This window comes from Eurypyga helias, unplaced genomic scaffold (genome assembly GCF_000690775.1).
Source record: "Eurypyga helias isolate BGI_N326 unplaced genomic scaffold, ASM69077v1 scaffold31857, whole genome shotgun sequence".
Taxonomy (NCBI): Eukaryota; Metazoa; Chordata; class Aves; order Eurypygiformes; family Eurypygidae; genus Eurypyga; species Eurypyga helias.
The window spans coordinates 37,151-55,790 of record NW_010261602.1 but is presented as its reverse complement, the minus strand read 5'-3'; the positions used below and the strand labels follow the sequence as shown (position 1 = coordinate 55,790).

At 38.8% G+C, this 18,640-nt stretch overlaps 1 protein-coding gene across 1 annotated transcript; it reads left to right on the top strand.

Annotated features, from left to right (window-relative positions):
• Positions 1–4,715: 4,715 nt before the first annotated feature.
• On the top strand, positions 4,716–18,296 carry LOC104512456 (prostatic acid phosphatase-like). Its single transcript, XM_010155436.1, has 10 exons — positions 4,716–4,993; positions 6,298–6,393; positions 8,859–8,945; positions 9,580–9,732; positions 11,659–11,757; positions 12,858–12,953; positions 15,277–15,409; positions 16,659–16,741; positions 17,563–17,669; positions 18,140–18,296. The coding sequence occupies exons 1-10, from the start codon at positions 4,880–4,882 to the stop codon at positions 18,294–18,296; spliced, it is 1,125 nt and encodes a 374-aa protein (XP_010153738.1). The 5' UTR covers positions 4,716–4,879.
• Positions 18,297–18,640: the final 344 nt, after the last annotated feature.

The following is an 18,640-nucleotide window of genomic DNA, read 5'->3' as shown; positions in this document are numbered from 1 at the left end:
GGGGGAAGAGGGGATAATAATTCTGAAGCAAACAGATAATTTACTAATTCTTCTCATTTAATTCAGGTTTTAAGCACCAAAAATTAAACTACCCACACAGGTAGATGACGCTCATTGCCAGCAAGATCCAATATTTATGAGAAATTGCTGGCTTATATTTGACCTCAGCTTGGGTTTTCATAAAGGACTTTTAGCTTTATTCTAATAGAAATAAAAGTTATTGAAAGAACATTTCTTCCCTCCCACATATTTGCATTTCAAATCTTTCAACATTGTGCTAGGGCATGATCAGAAATCATTCCAGCTGAGCAGAACAATTGCTTTAATCATAGTTATTGTAGCCTAGCTCAAAGTTAAATATAATTATTAAAATTTAAAGAAAGCAGCAACCCAAACCCCTCAGGTATTCTAAGGTGCACAAGGACAATAGCTTGATGCTTGATTACACACAGGGCAGGGAGGTTGTTGTTTGGACTTATGTCAACACCTGGATGAAACACTTCTGGTTTATGCCCAAGCTAGACAGCTGTGATGATAGTTGGCTGGAAGAAAATGTTCTTTTCCTCCAGTACGAGAAATATCTCACCTCCCACTGTCAAAACAAGATGATCCTGTCAGTCTCATACAACTCATTAGTAAGTCTAAATGACTAGATACTGTTAGTGCTCTAAAGAACTTTGTCTCCTAGCAATTTCCTACAAACCTTATGTCTTTCCTGCAGCGGCAGTCTGGTTATGTGATACAGCCATCCATCACACCCAAGCAAGGTTACCTGGATTCATTCACAGAATTTGGGAAAAAAGAATAAAAGGCTTTTTCACTGCACAGATTCAGGTTTGTGACTCACTGATGGCCTAAGACCAAGATAAACACCACCACTGTGTGGAATAATGCTAGATAAATCCCTTTTTTTCTGATATTATGAAAATCATCTGTTAAGACACAACTACTAAGATGCATTTTAATCTGCAACTTGAGTTGTGTATTTTATGATGACAAAGGTGAATCACAGGGAACTGGAGAGAAAGGGCTCACATTTGAGAGGAAGGAGCTTTAAAGTCAAGCAAGACTCCAGATGAAGGTTGGATCTGGAATTTGATCTCTTTTTGCACCAACACTGGGATACAGTTTTTTAATTATGTCTTTTCATCAGAACAGGTGGAGTAAATGGATTTTAACATCCTCCTTTTCCTGTATTTTGAAGGCCTGTAAGCCAATGAAACTCTGTAACAGATAAAGAGCTAATCAAACTCACACCAAATGAGGATATGGAGCAGCCACAAAATGCAGAGGATCAGAAGGTGCTGAGAAGAACATCAGTGGAAGAACAGCCGAGTCAACCTCAAGGAAAATATATTTGGAGTAAGTTTATCAGCTTCTGTGCAGTTACTCTATATTTGCATCAGTGTAACGTTGAAGAAGCTGACCACTGTGCAAAAGAGTACTTTATCTCACACTGACATCAAAAGTGGAGCTTTGAACCCAAAGAGAAGGCAATTGCCTAGGAGGCTGAATAGCCTAAGAACAATCACAGCCGCCTTCTTTAAAAGTCCCAACACCAAACGCTGTCTCCTTTTTTCTGCTGCCATTTAAGGAAGGATCAGACAATCTGGGGGACAAAGTGACATGTCCTGCCAGCAGCAGCAAGAGCATCATGCACAGCTCTTTAAGACCCCTGCTACCATTGCCTTGACCCAACTCCTCAGGACAGCTGAACATGCCTCTAACTCAGTATCAGAATGGGATGAAAGAATATTGCATGCCAGCACTGAAATCATTAACCGAAAGTGCGTATCTGATTGTGGTGGACTTCTTTTAGAGGCAAGGGTAATGTGTCCCTGTGACACAGGCATGGTGACATGACATGCCTTTGTTCTCCTAACATAAAGGACCAAAGAAGTCTATGTTAAGCATTAGCCAAATACAGGCTGTTGATAACTATATATTTAGGTAGTTGGACTTGGAGTTAGAGTTTTTTGTTCTGACTGTTAGTTTATTGCAGCTGAATGAATGATATCCTCACTTTTCTTTATCATTTGATCACAGTATGCAAGCAGGTACAAACAGGTACACCATAAACCAGAGGAAACATTGAACTCTGCTTAGGCACAGATATGGCCCTGATCTGACTGGGCCTGAGGAAAGTATACATGGAAAAAGCGTGGTTGAAGTCCCCCTACACCTGCCTCCTTCTTCCCCTACTAAGTCTGCACTGGAATCTTCTCCTAACATGCTTCTCAGTGTATCTTCAGCTGATTCTGATCCTCCTCCACAGACAATGAAGTAGCATCTCAAACTGCAAGTCCAATACTCCACTGTGTTTAAATACCAAGCAGATTTAACCCTACACTTAAAAGCTGGGGGAAGGTGTAAACACCACAGCTTGGAGAAGTTTCTTCATATTGCAGTTAGGGGGTAGAGGGCCAAATTTTGCCCTTTGGATTACTAAGTTTTTAAATACAACAATAGCACTTAAACCATGAACCTACTTTAAACCACTAAAGGACTGTTAATGAAAACTTACACTCCCTAAACAATGTCAAAGATCCAGCAGCATTCCTCAACACACTGACTTTTCATATATCCCAATACAGGACACAACACAAAGCCGCACTTTTACTTGCTTAATAATATTATGTTTACCATAATCTCATAAATATTTCATCAAGTTTATTGGTGAGATAAAGGCATATGGCCTACACCTCATGTATTTTCCTTTGTACTTCCAAGGCAGTTCATCATCTTTATTGTTATCTATCTCCTCCTCTTCCACCTTCAGGTTCTGTTTTAACACAGGCTGCAGGCATATTAAAGAATCAGACTGTGAAAGCAGCTGTAGTTTTCACACCTCTCACCACCTGCAACAAAGGATTTCTGCAGGTATGAGTTAGCTGCCAAGAAAGCCCCATCTCCTGATCTCTCGAGTTTCACTCTCAGGAATTACAGGGCATGGCACAGCACACTCTTTAATTCTCCCTCGATGACCTTCAGCTGGAACAGAATTAAACAATGTGGTGTACTTCAGAATAACCCCAACCCTTTACATGTCTTTTCTCACAGAATTAGCTGCACCAAGATCAGGTCACAGGAAGCAAGTATCAGTTTTTGCACTAATATTTTGTCATGTCCAAGGTAAGAGTAATTTCACCCTCCTTGTTAAAGAAATGTCACGGAAAGTGTGAGGCAGTAGGTGCTTAAAAAGAACAAAGTTAAACCTTTCTGCTCCTATTGTATATCTGATGTCCCTGCTAGATGTATCTGCTGTATCTGAAGAACCTGAATGGAGCCTTGTGATTCTGAGAACTTGCTTGGTTTTTCTCAGCGATACTAGTTGGCCTAATTAAAAACCTTGCCTTCCAGAGCAGTGTATTTTAGGAATGGCATCTGATGTCATGCCCTCTAGAAACAGCAAAACACAGTCTCTTCAAAAAGATTTTTGAAGTATGCCTGCCAGTGGAGGCAGGGAAACGTACAGGGTGTGAACAGCTTCCATCAGTTGACCCACATCTCCCTCAGGTCCCTCATTTATTAAAAAAAAAAAAAAAATTTCTTTCTCAATATAAATGTGGTCAGTTCCCATATTTTTCTATTTCTGCATGAGTGTATGAGACTTGTCAGGCATAAAAGCAGAAATCGCAGATGAACCGTTTTGCACCAAGAAAGTCTGACCCCTGAATATATCATAGAAGAATTGCTTGGCTCTGACAGATGTGAAAGCTACATCATTGCTACCTCAGCACAGAGAACTGGTCCTTGCAGGGGATATACATAAGATATAGATATCTAGGGATAGATATGGATATCTTGCCTTGATATAGGCAAGGCTATATCTAATAATTATGAAAGAAAGTTTCATTCTTTGTTATTGTTTAAGATTATATAACCTCTTGGGGCAGCAACATGATTTTTTTTCCCAGCAATTTGTTTTAAATTCTTAATTACAGAGAGCTTTCCACTTAGAAATCATCCTCAACTTCTACACATTAACAGGGCTTTCGTTAACGCATGAATATGATTGAACATAGAACAACAAACCTGCAAGATCAATCCTGTCCCTTGCAACACTGGCTCTGAGCTAGATTTTTAGTTTGTTTAAAGTATACTGGGGAAAGGACAGAAATGACTCTTGATTATGCACACTGTAACAATGCACAAGTCTTGTTTGCAGCAAGAGAAATAGTAAGGAGATAGTTATAGAAAATAGTGGCATGCTTCGCCACCTAAGATGTAGTCAGTCTAGTGTAAAGATTAAAAGTTCATTCATGTGTCTTTATGTTTTTTGCAGTCAATTTAGGTTTATTCCTGCTCCCATGCAACAAAACATTCTGCTGCTAATTCCTCCTAAAGACTGCAGCCCAATCCAGGGAAAAATACAGAGATCCTTTATAGAAGAACAATTGTCAGCACTTTCAGCTTTCTAGTAGGAAGTGTCCAGGGAAGATTGTGTGAGCACTAGGAATGAGGATGGTTTACTAGCTCTTCTACATACAGCAGGACACAGCACACCTGCAGTATTTCCACTTTGAGAGGGCTGACTGACCCTTACTAAATCCGAGCTTAAATAATAGAAGGCAACTTATAGTTCTTTACCTGCCTTCCGAGTGCCAGGGGCAGGAATTAGAGGGCTCAGAGATTCCACTTCATGATAAACCTGGGGGACAGAAATTGAGCCCAAGTGGAAAAGACTCTTTTCATTTAATGAATCCCCCAAAAAGCACTAACCCAAGAAGGGGGAAAAGGGAGGAGGAGGCAAGCTCACAGCCTGCTTTTGGACTTCACTGAGCACAACTGACTCCTCCCCCCTGAGCCACATACCTGCTCTATCACCACATCCAACCTGGGACCCAGGTGTGCAAAATATCCGAAAGCTACCCTCAGGATGAGAGCAAGGCAGCTGGTGTGTGGAATTTGGAGTCTGTGTTTCATGTTCTGCCTTTTCTGCATCTTTCTTCACCAGACCACAGCAAAAAGAAAACTGAAGTTTGTGTCCGTAGTAAGTAAAGTGTTCATGGGCAAATGTAATTTCTTCAAAAGCTGTCACTTACTGCTCTTCTTGTATTCTAGGGTGGAGGGAGGGGGCACTTTGTGAACATTTCAGTGTTTCCTGCATATTCAAAATTCACTATTGCACTGTACAAAAAAAATAATTTTTAAATAAGATTTTATAATTTTGTCTCCTTTGTGCAGTCTTAGATCAACCTAACTTTCCAAATTGACAAACAATGCTTTTTTATAACATTAAGAGAGGACTCACATAGGATTCTTTTTTAAACTGTAAAAGATTTCACAACTAAGTATCAACTGTGCAAAAACCCTTTTGACCATGGAAGAGTTTCCACTTTTCCAGTGGTATCAATGGATGAACATGCAAAACAAATTTCATTATGTGAAACCCAAACAAGTGTACAGTGGCAATGAATAAGCAACATAGAACCAGTCCTGTGAAACTAATGCTATTTGCAATGATTATGGCGTACCATTTGTCTGCAGGAAGCCTGAATTTTGTTCTGAACATAGAACATGCTTGTAAATCACTTAAATAATTTTGTACTGCAGTTTTTAATTTTATTTCTCTCTGCTTGGATTAAGAAATTAGAAAAAATCTAGTGGTAAGATTTTAAAGTTATATGGCACCTATCTACAGGAATTATGCTGGACAAGGAAAGAATTAATTGCAGGAATGAAAAATCTTGATGTATCTCTATAGATTTATCTTTTAGGTGAAGTAAAATTGCAGAATAGCTTTGCTGTTTTCAGAGTAACAGTTTAGTCTGTATTTATATATTAGATGACACTTTCATCACCTCTTGTGATGGCTTTTTAAGGATAATTTCTGCCAAGAAAGAGCACTTCATAGCAGTCAGACACAGAAACTGTATCTAGAGCAGTACTTTGGGTTTTTTTCTTCTGAATTTCCTGCTAGTCCTAAAATATTCTAATATTTCTGGAAAATTGCTTACATGCTTCTATTTGCTTCCTTTTTACCAAATGTTGTGGTCTATGCCTCCTAAATATTATAAAAACTCTCTAAAATATATTAAGATACTTTATAGTTTTTATAACTTGCAAAAAATTATTTAACTACTTTTCAAATGCCAGGGTAAAAAGAAGAGTTACATTTATCTAAATATATCAAACAGGTGTAGTAGCTATCTAGACCCATGAAAATCACCTTGACTATATTTAGCATCTGTCAGATACAGCATCCATTGCCACTGCATATTCCTTGTGACTGCACTAATTATATCCATCACAAAAAGCTCAGTAATTTGCATGGAATTCCATCCAATTTACTAGGTATTTCGCCATGGTGATCATACCCCACAGGAGTTTTTTCCAACTGACAAGCACAAAGAAGTGGCAAAGCAACAGGGATATGGACAGCTTACCAAGGTGCGTTTGATTACCTGGGACAATATACCGAAATATTGGAATGTGGTCTCTTGATATTTGGGGTTTGGAAGTTTGTTTTCACCTGGAGAAAGTCCATATTAAGTTGCCATGTACAGATCTCAAAACAACCACCAAAGAACTTACTAGGATGCTACAACTCCAAGCTGTCACAGATTTTAAATGACACTGAGTCAGCCTGTTCTGGTCTGATAGCAGTGTATGTTAAGCTGTTAGACTGCAGACTGGAGTATTCTGGGGGGAGCCAGGCACAGGTAATCATCACAGCTCACACGAGACCGAACATGACATGTTAACCATCAGTAGTATAACGTGGTAGAAGTGCTGACTGGCCATTCTCAGTCTTTGCTGAGTAGGAGTGCTTCCCAGCTCACTAAGATCAGTACTAGCAGAAACTTCTCTCATGCTGTGCCAGGGAATGTTGATTGAAAGCTCAGCTAATTTAGTGCAGGCATTGGTGGAATACAGCAGATCTGAGCTCACACACAAGTATCAGCTGATGATAGTAACTACAAGCAGCTGAGGTAACTGCAGAGACCAACTGTGTCTGGCTCCTATAATTAGTGTTAGCTGCCTCCTTTTGCAAGGGGAGCTGAGGGTGAACTCCTGTCCTATCAGGCTGTAAGGGGAATATGTGGGCACTAAATGGTCTTCACCCCACTTCTCCTCTGCTCCCACTAGCATGAGCCGCCATGTCTGTGCTTTGTTCCTTTTTCCCCAAGATACGGTGTTTGGATGGAAAGAATTCACTAGTTATTTGCCCGAGCAGCCTCGCTGTTTAGGTGTGTCAAAATTCTGGATGTCACAGATAAATGGCTGCTGTGGAGTAAGTTTGCTCACACACCTTATGTCCAGTGAGTCTAGCACACTGCACATGTTCTCTCTCCTAGGGGAACTAGTCGCTTGTCAGGTCTCCACCAAAATTGGAATTGAACAAACTGCCTGAGTGGTTCTTCCTCAGTGCCATGGTCTCTTAGGGGACCATACAGAACTCCAATGCAAGGTCAGGCCTGTTTCCTTTCACATCACCTCCCTGGAAGAGACAGAGCGAACAGAGCAGCTTCCTGTGCTGTAACTCAGCTGTAACGCAGTCATTCCACACACACACTGTGTGAGTTCAGCACTACATACCAGCTTGCTGCAGGGTATGGAAGGCTTCAGGACCCAGGTGTCATGACTGAATAACACACATATTAGGCAAGTTGGGGCAGAAGCCTAGGCCAAGCGTACAGCCTAGGAAACTGGATGCACAGTTCCAGCAACAGAAGGAGGTGACCACATACACACACTGCGGGCCATGTCTGGCGCTCTGGATAAAGCCTCAAGTAATTTGGTTTGACCTCTTAACTGACCCTGCTTTGAACAGGAGGTTGGATGAGAGACTTCCTGAAATCTCTTTCAACCTGAATTATCCCATGATCCTATGACTTAGAAAAGGACTTTAGGAAGTGATGAGTAATCACTGTACTTGTGATCCTGGTGCAGAGTAATTATTACATGAGCAAAGTTGAATATATTTCAATTTAGGCCAGGAAACAGCAGGCACAAGCAAAAAAGATGACAATAATGAGACCATTACAGGGACTTTGCATGTGATTGTCATGTCATGTGTTTACAAAATTATGTTGGTAAGTTGGAAAATGTGCAGCAAAGAGTTACTAAAATGCTGAGCCTGGAAAACCTATTTTGCTGTGCAGTAGAGAATTGTCATCTATTTAAACACAGAGGTTAAGTGATTTGAATCTTTTTTATTGATTATTATCTTACTGGGAATAAGATCTGTGATGGTGAAGAATGTGTCATTTAAAAATGTAAGAAGATCCAGTGGCTGAAATCTGGGGACATAGTCAGGCATGGACCAAGAATCTAATGTTTCGGACCATCAATAATAATTAACCATTGCAGCAAAATACCTGAAGGCTTGAAGGACTTCTACTTGAAGTCTTCTATTCAAGATTTTCTGTCTTCCTGAAAAATGAGATCTTGCTCAAGGTAAAACTGTAACCTCCATACAGAATAACAGGTGATACACTATGGGATTCATATCCTGGATGTGTCTTTATGGACATGTGGTTGCTCTGCCTGTACTCCCAGATAAAATGCTGTGAGTCAGCAATAGAGTAAAAACTAGCCAGACCGTGCTGGGAGGTCTCCATGCCTGTTTTAAGTTACTCTGCCCCTCAGTCAGTCTTACTCGGCTGAATAAACACAGACATAGTTCTCTGTACAGCAAAATGCAAAATTGTATCCATCAGGAAGACATACCGAATATTACCCGGTACTGTAAACACAGCATCTTTACTGCCTTTTTCTCCCGTCTACTTTTGTCCTTCACTTTAGAAAGTAAGAAGGTCTTTATGAAAATAATATGAAGTATTATCTAATATTTTTGTTTTAAGGATAGATGCACTTCTTGAGCCTCTTATACTATTCTGTTACTTCTACAGCTTGGCATACAGCAACAGTATGAGCTTGGCCAGTACATGCGGAGGAGATACTCTTATTTCCTGAGTGTTGTGTACAAGCAGAGTGAGGCAAGTACTGGGAGGGAAGATGTTTTTCATGGATGTTAATGGGACTTCCTGAATGCATGGGAGTCTGAACCTGATACGGCTGGAGATAACAATACCCATTGAACTAAATGCAATTTCAAAGTACCCCTGAAACTGTGGCTCAACTTTTATTCAGGCTGATGGTTAACTGAAAACCATGTGAAAGGTTTTTTAGGCTGTATATCAGGTTCAGATGCGTCACTGTTGTATGGCAGATTATCTGTGTTGGATATCTCCAATTCTATGCTTCCATATGGAGTGCAGATACAGCTTAATTTTCATTTAGGGTTCAGCTGTTCAGTGCATACATGATATCCCAAAGCCTAGGTGGTCAAATGGAGTCAGTCTAATGCTTTTCACTAGGACTCCTAAGGGAACTGTTGTACCTTCCTTGTCCACCAAAATTTTATTCCAAGTCCCTACTTCAGCTTCACTCTTTCTCCCTCCCACTTCTTCCTCATGGTCCTTCTTCATCCCACTCTACTTTAGTGCCATCTTCCCCGGCACAGTACCAGTCCCCTTCTTTCCTGCCAAGAGAATAATAAAAAGCCAACCAACCAACTAACACGAGGAATGACCTTCCAAATGGTTTTTCTTTTTGTTTTTCTTGGTTCAGATTTATGTTCAAAGCACTGACTGTGATCACACGCTTATGAGTGCTCAGGCAAGTCTTGCCGGGCTGTACCCACCAACACAGGGCCAGATTTGGAATTCCAGAATCCTTTGGCAGCCAATTCCAGTTCACACAGTGCCACTGTCACATGATAACGTGAGTATAAACTAGGGGCATTTGCTTTCCCTTAATCATTAAAAAATACCTAGAACATGAGATGAAGGGACAGGATAAAGGGCATGGTCAAGGCAATGGAAAGTACATCATGTTACAAGCATTGTGCAGAAAGGCCTAATAAGCTGAGGAGGAATATTTTCAAGAGTTTCCACAGGAATGGACTTATATATCAGAGACCTGGACCAAACAAAAAAGGAAGAAAAACAAAAGTCCTAGGAACTGAGAAAAAGAATTAACCTATAATGTGAGTAAACCGCTATAGAAGTAGATTAATCCTGAACTTATCACAAACTTGACTTTCTTTGTGTGAGAAGAGGAAACATCCATTCTGACTAGTGCTTCAACATTTCTTAGCTCGCAGCCAAGGGAAAAGACAAAATAATTATTCTGGGATTTTCATTACAGCAAGAATTGAGTCACAAGATTGGTTTTCATGCAACTTGAAGGTTGATGGAAAAAGTAAAAGGGGAAAGTGAGGAGGAATCGGAGCTATAAGAGCATGAGTTCATAGGGCAATGCATTTTTTAATAAGAGCATGAGTTCATAGGGCAATGTATTTTTTAATCTCCTTCATCCTGTGAGGAATTGTGTAGATAACAGCCCTGTAGCCTACATGTACTTGTCTTAAAGGGGAAAGCTGGGCAGCTGAGCTGAGCTGGAGTTTTCCATTTGTGGAAAATCTATGGTAAAAAGCTAGGAAAGATCAGGAGTATAGTACATCTGACACAGATGGTTGTACCGCAGCAAACAGTCAAGAATACCCAGCCAGTATCAATACCACTAGCAAACTCAGCAAGTAGGTGCAGCACCTCGTTCACTTCTAGGGGAGAAAGCAAGTTTATTCAAAGAAATCATGAAGTCATGAACACATACACATTTTTTGTATATTTTTCAACTATTTGTGTTTTAAATTCATCTTTACTACATACACAGGCTAAGCTTGAGACCGCATGTATCTTACTACCCAAAACCAGCGTCCATCTTTTATTGGTAAAGTCATGCCTGATGGTTAGCCTATGGTTATGATTCAGTAATACTTTCCTACCTTCTGGAATAGATAGATTATATTTCTCAAAAGATCAAGGAACTGCTGTGAAGCTTTCAGAGATAATTATCCCTTCAGAACTCCCAAGTTCTTTTTAAAATTCTTTTAACTGTGGGACTATATAGACGGAGCTTTATTACTGGGTAAAGGACAAAAAGCACATTAGAAAAAAATACTAAGAATATCCCAGTGTCAAATTTTGTTTTAACTTTTGTCTAAAATTTAACACAAAAAACTTTCAAACAAGAATAAACTCAGTTCAGTTTAGATAAATGAATTAACAAATTCTTAAGTTATCCCAGACACATGTAACCTTTAACCTTTATATGTCTCAAATTAATGAAAGACAAAACTGTTATAGAAACTTTATAAGTTTCTACAATTTAGCTGAAATAAATGAAGCTGTGGTAAATCCACTTGATACAGCTGAGTGTGCCCAAAGACTCCTTTTGCAGGCCAGCTGCTGTTTGGTAATTTGTTGCAAAAAGGTGACGGTGTCTTTAAAGAAAACTGAACACAGTGACTGAAATCACCCCTGGGAAGCCAAGCACAACGTCGTTCATGAGGGCTTGTGTTAGTCTTCTGTCAAGGGACAAATTTCATCTTGTGTAAATGAACCCTTTAATTTTGAACTACTGCAGCTATTACACCTCGGAACATGTAAGGATTATTTTGTATGTAGTCATCGGTATGACTCTTACAGTCCTTAAGATGAGTATCCTTGAAAACTACATTCCCAAATTATTTTTCAGCTTGTCCTAACTCGTGCAGCCAATCAGAACAACAATCCTGCAAGGGTACATTGAATTGCAGAACAAAAGGCAACTTGCCTAACTAATGTTTTGCAATTTTCTTTTCAGTTGCTATACTTACCTTTCTCACACTGCCCAAAATACAATAAGCTTCTGAGAGAAACCTTTGCAACAAGGGATTTCCAAAGGCAACTCAAGCAGTACAGGGTAAAGTATTTTCAGTTCCGGAAATCTAATTAAAATGTACCACTTCTGCCAACATTATCTAACAGGTAGGTTTTAAAAATGTCAGTCAATATGCTCCTTCCAGATCTCTAATCTTCACAGTGGGTGTAGACAACACAATCAAAAAACAATTACAACATTATAATTCCAGCTGGACTGGTCTATTCCCATCAGTTGAAAATTACAAGTCATAGAAAAGATAGATTATTGACTACCTTGCAAGAAAACAGCCCACCTATTTTCTAGGAGAGCAGACAGAACAAAAACTCAGATCAAATCAGTGCCAATACCTCTCAAATCACTCCAACACCTCTCTCTCTTTACTCCCATGTAAAGCAACTCCTCTGATGTCTTTGTCTATATAACTCTGCTAGTTCAGATTCTTCTTCCACCTCAAAATGCTCACAGCTCCCAGATTTTCTATAACAGGCTGCTTTCTTCAAGTACTTGTTCATGTTTCACACCCAAAGTGTTCATTCAGGTGCTCACTTACGTTTCATTCTTGCCTCTGTAAAGCATCCTTTCCTTTCTTTCTCCACCATCAAAATCTTTGCCATGAGTATGTAATCATTTGTCTATTCTGCTGCAACCCTCTTCTTCCCGGGTTTAGTCAAAATAAGACTATCAAACCCACTTATTTTTCTATAACCTTTAACCACTGACCTCAGCCATCTAACTGTGGCTCTGCATCTGGGTATTATATGCAAGTGAATCATAATTCCCAGTTTTATCAAATTTATGCCATATCTCCCTTCTGCTCAATACCAACATGAGAATCATTCTGTTTATCACATTTCCTTTAAGCAGTTTATTGATTTCTGCCAGACTTCCTCATATATATGTGTCCCCTCTACTCTATCCCCAGCTGAACATTTCCACCAAGGCACCATACTTCAAATCTGAACTCAGATCACCAATCTTGTCTAGATGAATAGGCCAAATTCTCTTACCACTAGGCAATGATTCATTGCTAAATGCACAGACCATTTTGTTTCTAAAAATTACTATGTACTAGTATGGTAGTGTGTAGAAATGATGTAAAAATACCTTGTGTATTACAAGTTTACTTTTTCGTATTCCAGCCATTTCTGAAATTTTTAGCCACTCATACAGGATACCCATTGAAGAAGTTGAACACTGAAAGAATCTGGAAGCTCTCTGACACTTTACAATATGAGGTAAATAATAGTCCCAAAGTCCAATAGAAATACTTATACATCCTGAAAACTAGTTTTAGCTCTTATTTCTATTGTTGGTAAGACATGAAAAGAGGGTAGGTCTGTGCTTCCAAACTTTCAGCTCCTTTCCCAGAAACCCTCACCTAACTTCAAACTTGCAATTGAAAATCCATTAAGGACATTATGACTGTGTGAGGCTGCTGTGGGTCACTCAGCACTACAAAACACACAAACCATTTGGCCTAGCAAATCCAGTATTCTGTCAGCGGCTGCTGATGGAGAATTAGGCAAAAGCATTCCTTTGGACAAAATTACCTTGTTACCCCATCACAGAGATAGACAGGGATAAGATAGTTGTCGGCAAAAAAAACATAAGCATCCTTCCACAAAGATTTTATACAAATTGTGTAAGCAAGAGAAGTCATTATTTGCATATGAACAGTAGTGGTCAGAATATTTTCAGGAATTAAGCAGCCATTGCAATGTCACAAATGACTATTTGTGCAAGTTTGGGAACCTGTTCGTAGCATAGGAAGCAGGCACATCAGAAAGCAGTATGGATTTTATAACAGAAGGAATACTGTGGTGCCCACTCTGCCATGTGTGTCCGGGTCCCGCAGTCTGGTACCTCAGACTGAGATTTGAAAAAATCCTGAGTGCCCTTAATTTAGCAACAAGCCCCATTTCATGTCACTTCAAAGTTTAGACTTATCTCAGCTGAAGCAAGTGAAAATTGAAGGCTCTTGCGTTAAACATTTATTGCTGCAGGCAGCATTCACTACAAATGCTTTAATAAGTAATTATTTTTAAACTCAAAGGTTAATGATAAATTGGCCACCAGTACTGGGATATCCCCTAGAAAACTGAGGCAGTTCTAAGGTGGATTTCCAAGCAACATGTAATACTTGGGTGCGATGCCAATGAGTTTACCTTCTGTCCTGCAGTTTTTGCAAAGGTCTGACTTTGGTCAAAGCATTCTTGCATGGAACATTAGCTGGGGCCTTAGGTTATGGAATGTTAACATGCTGGGATACCCCACTGTAATTTCACTGAGGTAACCATTCCATATTTTTCAAATGCAGAACAGCTCAGGATCACAACTTTTTATTTCAATTGCTATATCATACTAAGAAAGCTGTGTCACCAGGCAAACGTTCAAAATTGACAGCTCCCACCAGGGATCTAGCTAAATGCTGAAAGACAAAACCAATGAGTCGGGTTTTCCCTTCTAGTGTTAGATTTTATGAGATTTGGTCTTTCATACTACTGAGTGAAGACTCCAAGGGTATCAATTAAGACATCTGCCATAAAAGCCACTCACCATTTCAAGCATACGAAGAGAGTTTTCTTACACAGTTTTCTAAACACAATTCATGAAAACACAGTATCATACATCTCTCAATTTGTCATTATTGGCCAAGAGTCATCTGACTTCCAGGTAACCTGGAGACTGAGGTGCTTGCTTGCCTACAGCACTGTCTTAAATAGCATGCACCTAGCCAATTCTTTCCTCAAGACACCAAGTCACATTTGTTAAAAGAGAAAGTCATAGATTGTGACCTGAGCTGGTTGAACCTAACATGTTCTATTGTTTCACTTGTTTAAGCAAGCACTTTAAGGAGTTGGCATTTTCTTTAAAACTTCTTGTTCTGAAGTGCAAACCAGCAGTATTGGGCATATTTTCCCTTCTCACAGTTGTGACCATTAATATATCTTAGGCTGTGTCCCTCAGGAAAGACTAGTCCATTCCCCTTCAGCTGCAGGACTGCATCAGTGTTCAGTAGACTGGTACACATAGGTATGAATTCCATCTGTATGTTTAATCCCTATACCTATACCTCACACTCTGGTACATCTGAATTACAGCTGTACATATTCCTACTTGATCTCTGGATCTCACTTATATATCAGAGCTGCCATCCCTTAAAATCCTGACATTTATATAGGATTTGTTTCAGTAAAGATCTCAGATATATCTCAGTACATGGCTGAGAGAGTCACAAAGTAAAGTTTTTGCACCTGACCACTGCATTAGCAACTGGCATAAATAATGCAAGTTGCTTTTTGCAAAATGGTTTATTGCTATATTTCCTCTTCTTGTTGAACACTGCCCTTCAAATTTGTTTTAAGCAGTGTGTTTCTATAAATAATAATTCTACACCTGCCTACATGCAAAATACAGTCATAATTTTATCCCAAAGGGAAAATGATACTTGAGTGAAACATACAGAATTTGTTCTAACTAGCATTTTGTGCCAGAACAAACAGCAGTTAGCAATAGGAATAAGTAAGGAAATCACTGTATTTTCTTTCTTCACCCTAGGACCTTAACAATTACACGTTACCTGTTTGGGCTACTCATGGTGTCAGGACCAAGCTGATAAAACTCTCAGAATTGTTACTGCAGGCGGAATTTGGGTTCCACAAACAAATACAAAAATCACGTTTGCAGGGAGGTAAGCTGAATTCTTACCCCATTTAAAATCAGGAGTAGGATGGGAAAGAAGGCGGAGTATAAATAAACATTGCTACCTATTCCATAGTAGAACTGTGAAAGATGTCATGATGTGGATACTGGTGATCAGCACTAAAAGATTTTGATTAATGCAGAAAGAGATGGTGAGGATATAAATCAAAAATATCCTATGTAACATTAAAAAGGTGGTATTGTTGTGGTTATGCTGAATAAGAAATCTGAAGTAATATACAGATTCTTGATGAACTAAGTCTGCATTTAACCTAAGCCACCATGCTCAATTTACATAACAAAATATTATTTGTAATAATCTCTAGGATGGTAGCTTTGTTGCCTAAAGTCTATATATTCCACAACCGAGAGTACTAAAATGAAATTATCAAACTGATTCTAAACTCAGCAAATAGTGGTTGAAATTTAAAAAGAGTTTATACCTTTTAATCTCTCACTCTCCTCCACTTGTCCACTGTCACCCTTTGGGCATTGTTTGTGTTTTATATGGACACTGTATGGTCAGGCTCTGTGAGCTACTAGGACTAATCCCATATAAACTTGGGTTAATTTTTTTTGGCTTTTTGGAGTTCCAACTTACAAAACTAAGCACAAAGTTCAAACCTGTGCTCTTGCTTTACTAACAATTGCTATTAAAAAAAAATGTGCCAGTAGCTGAAGACAATGCATGTGTCTAATTCTGCTAGACTGTATAGTTCTCATTTTAGGATTTTAATTTGTTGAGATTCCAACCTTATGCTAACATACGAGCACAGCTGTTCATTTAATTCATACAGTTTGTCTTACAACTTTTCAGCAGTTAAGATTAATAAGATACAGACAAGCACATAATTTAAGAAGGCCTGGAGTGCACAGGATGTGCTCTTTCTTTTTCTCTGGAAAGCAGGAAGTTGATGGAATTACACACAAAAGAGGGTTGTGTTAATTACCGTGCTCCTCTTGCACTGTTCAGCTGGCACAAAGCAGCTGTGAATGCACTGTTTGAAGCTGTTGAGGGCATTAGGGATCCCCAAAACATTTTACACAGAAGCCAAATAGGTTCACTGTTCATATAAAAGTATTAGAATTAACCAGTACACTGAGCACAAATTACCTATAAAGTCAATTGAATAAATCTAGTGCATTTAAAGACAGATGCTGTGTTAAAGCCATAACACATATACAGATGTTATGACAAGAATCCCTTTCATTGTCATTGCTTCACTATTTTCTTTCAGGTATTCTTTTAAAAACCATTCTAAAGCATATCTCAGATGCTAGAAAGCAGTCACACCACCAAAAAATGGTTATGTATTCTGCGGTGAGTCCTTTCTGTTTCTTTTATGCCCCCTTTCTGCAGTTACTAAATGCAGTGGAAGTCATGAAACTTTGTGTCCTTCATGAAATACAGCTAAGAGCATTTTTTATGTGGTTAACCTTTAATAGCATTGAATTATTTTCATTCTTTAATGAACAGATATTACTTTGAAACCTGCATCATTCTACTTTCCACCTGATGTCATAGCTTGTTTCATTGTAGTATTGTTTTGATTGAGCAGAGAACTGGAAAAAATGTATGTTTTTTAGATGCAAAATGACAGAAAAAGAAGAAAAGAAAAAAGTTATTTTAGACTTTTATGAAGGCAGTTAGTGGTGATTTTTTTTTAATAATATGCAAAGACTGTTCTTGAAGAAGGAAATTTTTTGCCTGTTCTTGGTATAAAGTTCCTACTTCTAAGCTGCAGTTAAATTATGACCTATCCCAGTATATATGACCTATGAGGTATAAATCAGCCAAAGACTGACTCCCTTATTAATCTGATCTCAAATACTGTTTATTAAACTTGCAAAGGCACTAGTTGTTTATAAAGGAGTTTTAACAGCTCCTACTAACTTTGCTAAGAACTGCAAGTAACTAAGGCTTCTTAAATATTTACATACATGTGCACTTTGTACATGCAGCATTTCAGTATGTACAGCTGTAAAAGGACAGTATCTGTTCAATGTTGCAGAGGGCAAGTATTAATGAGGCCACACAAGTAATGTTAAGTGGACAGATAATGTGCTCGACATATTATTAAGCAATAGATACATGCACTCATTTTCAATAGGCCTTTAATTAAAGGATTCTTGTATTTACAGCATGCAGCCACCATTGTTGCCTTACAGATGGCACTCAATGTCTTCAATGGGAAATTGCCTCCTTACAGTGCCTGTCATTTTTTTGAACTTTACCAGGAAAAAAATGGGCAAGTATCTGCAAGTTGTATTGCTGACATGTACTTTTTAAAAAAAAAAATGTACTGGTACCCCAGACTATTTAAACTGGATACACAAGGTTCACTACACAGGAAAAGATTACAGATTGATTTTAATTATTATAATTTGACTCAGTTTAGCTGTTATTGACTAGCAGAATCACAGCATTGCAGCCCCCAAACTTTCTATATATTGTTTCCTTACAGTCATGAGAGGCTTTACTCTACCCTTTTTATCTATTTAATGCCTAGACTCTCTACCAAGAAGACAAACTACGTGCAAACAGGTGCTGACCATCTATTGTTTAAAAAGATTTCTTTAGGGTGTTAATGATACATATTTATAATCGGCCAAATAAGCTGGCTAAAAGTTTGTCGCAAAGTACAATCACAACAACATTGAAAGGCTGTGTGGTTCTGCCTACCTAACTTCCTCTTGACACTTCTGTATTTTGAAACAGGCAATACACCGTAGAAATGTACTATCGAAATCATTCATTGAGAGATCCTCACCCCCTCACTCTCCCTGGCTGCAAATTTCGCTGTCCACTGGAGAGATTTACTCAGCTGATCTCCCCAGTCTTAGTACACCATTGGACAGGAGAATGTAAAGTGTAGGACATAAAAAGAGGTAAGTGCTTTGGGCATGTGTACCCAAAAGTAAATTTGGGATTATATCTTATGCCAAGAGCTCATTTGAATTAACAATCATTTTCATATGGGTCTGGACTGAAATGAAAAATATTCATATCCAGCAAGACAGAATTTTACCCATGGCCATAATTTCTACTCCATTGATCCCCTTCCAGCCCCACTTCCTGGCAAAATTGAATCAAGGCTGATTAGACTTTAGGGTGTTATTTTTCATGAGTTTTTTGGTTCTAGTACAGTTAAAAAGACCTTCAGCTACCAAGGAAGCAGATACAAATGCAGCAAATTGTAAAAATTCACCTTACCTTCTC

Excerpts from the sequence above, each read along its gene's own strand:
- LOC104512456 (XM_010155436.1), top strand. The coding sequence starts at position 4,880 with ATGAGAGCAAGGCAGCTGGTGTGTGGAATTTGGAGTCTGTGTTTCATG. Across the intron at positions 4,994-6,297 it reads AACTGAAGTTTGTGTCCGTA|GTATTTCGCCATGGTGATCA; the intron begins GTAAGTAAAGTG and ends CCAATTTACTAG. Across the intron at positions 17,670-18,139 it reads CTTTACCAGGAAAAAAATGG|GCAATACACCGTAGAAATGT; the intron begins GCAAGTATCTGC and ends ATTTTGAAACAG.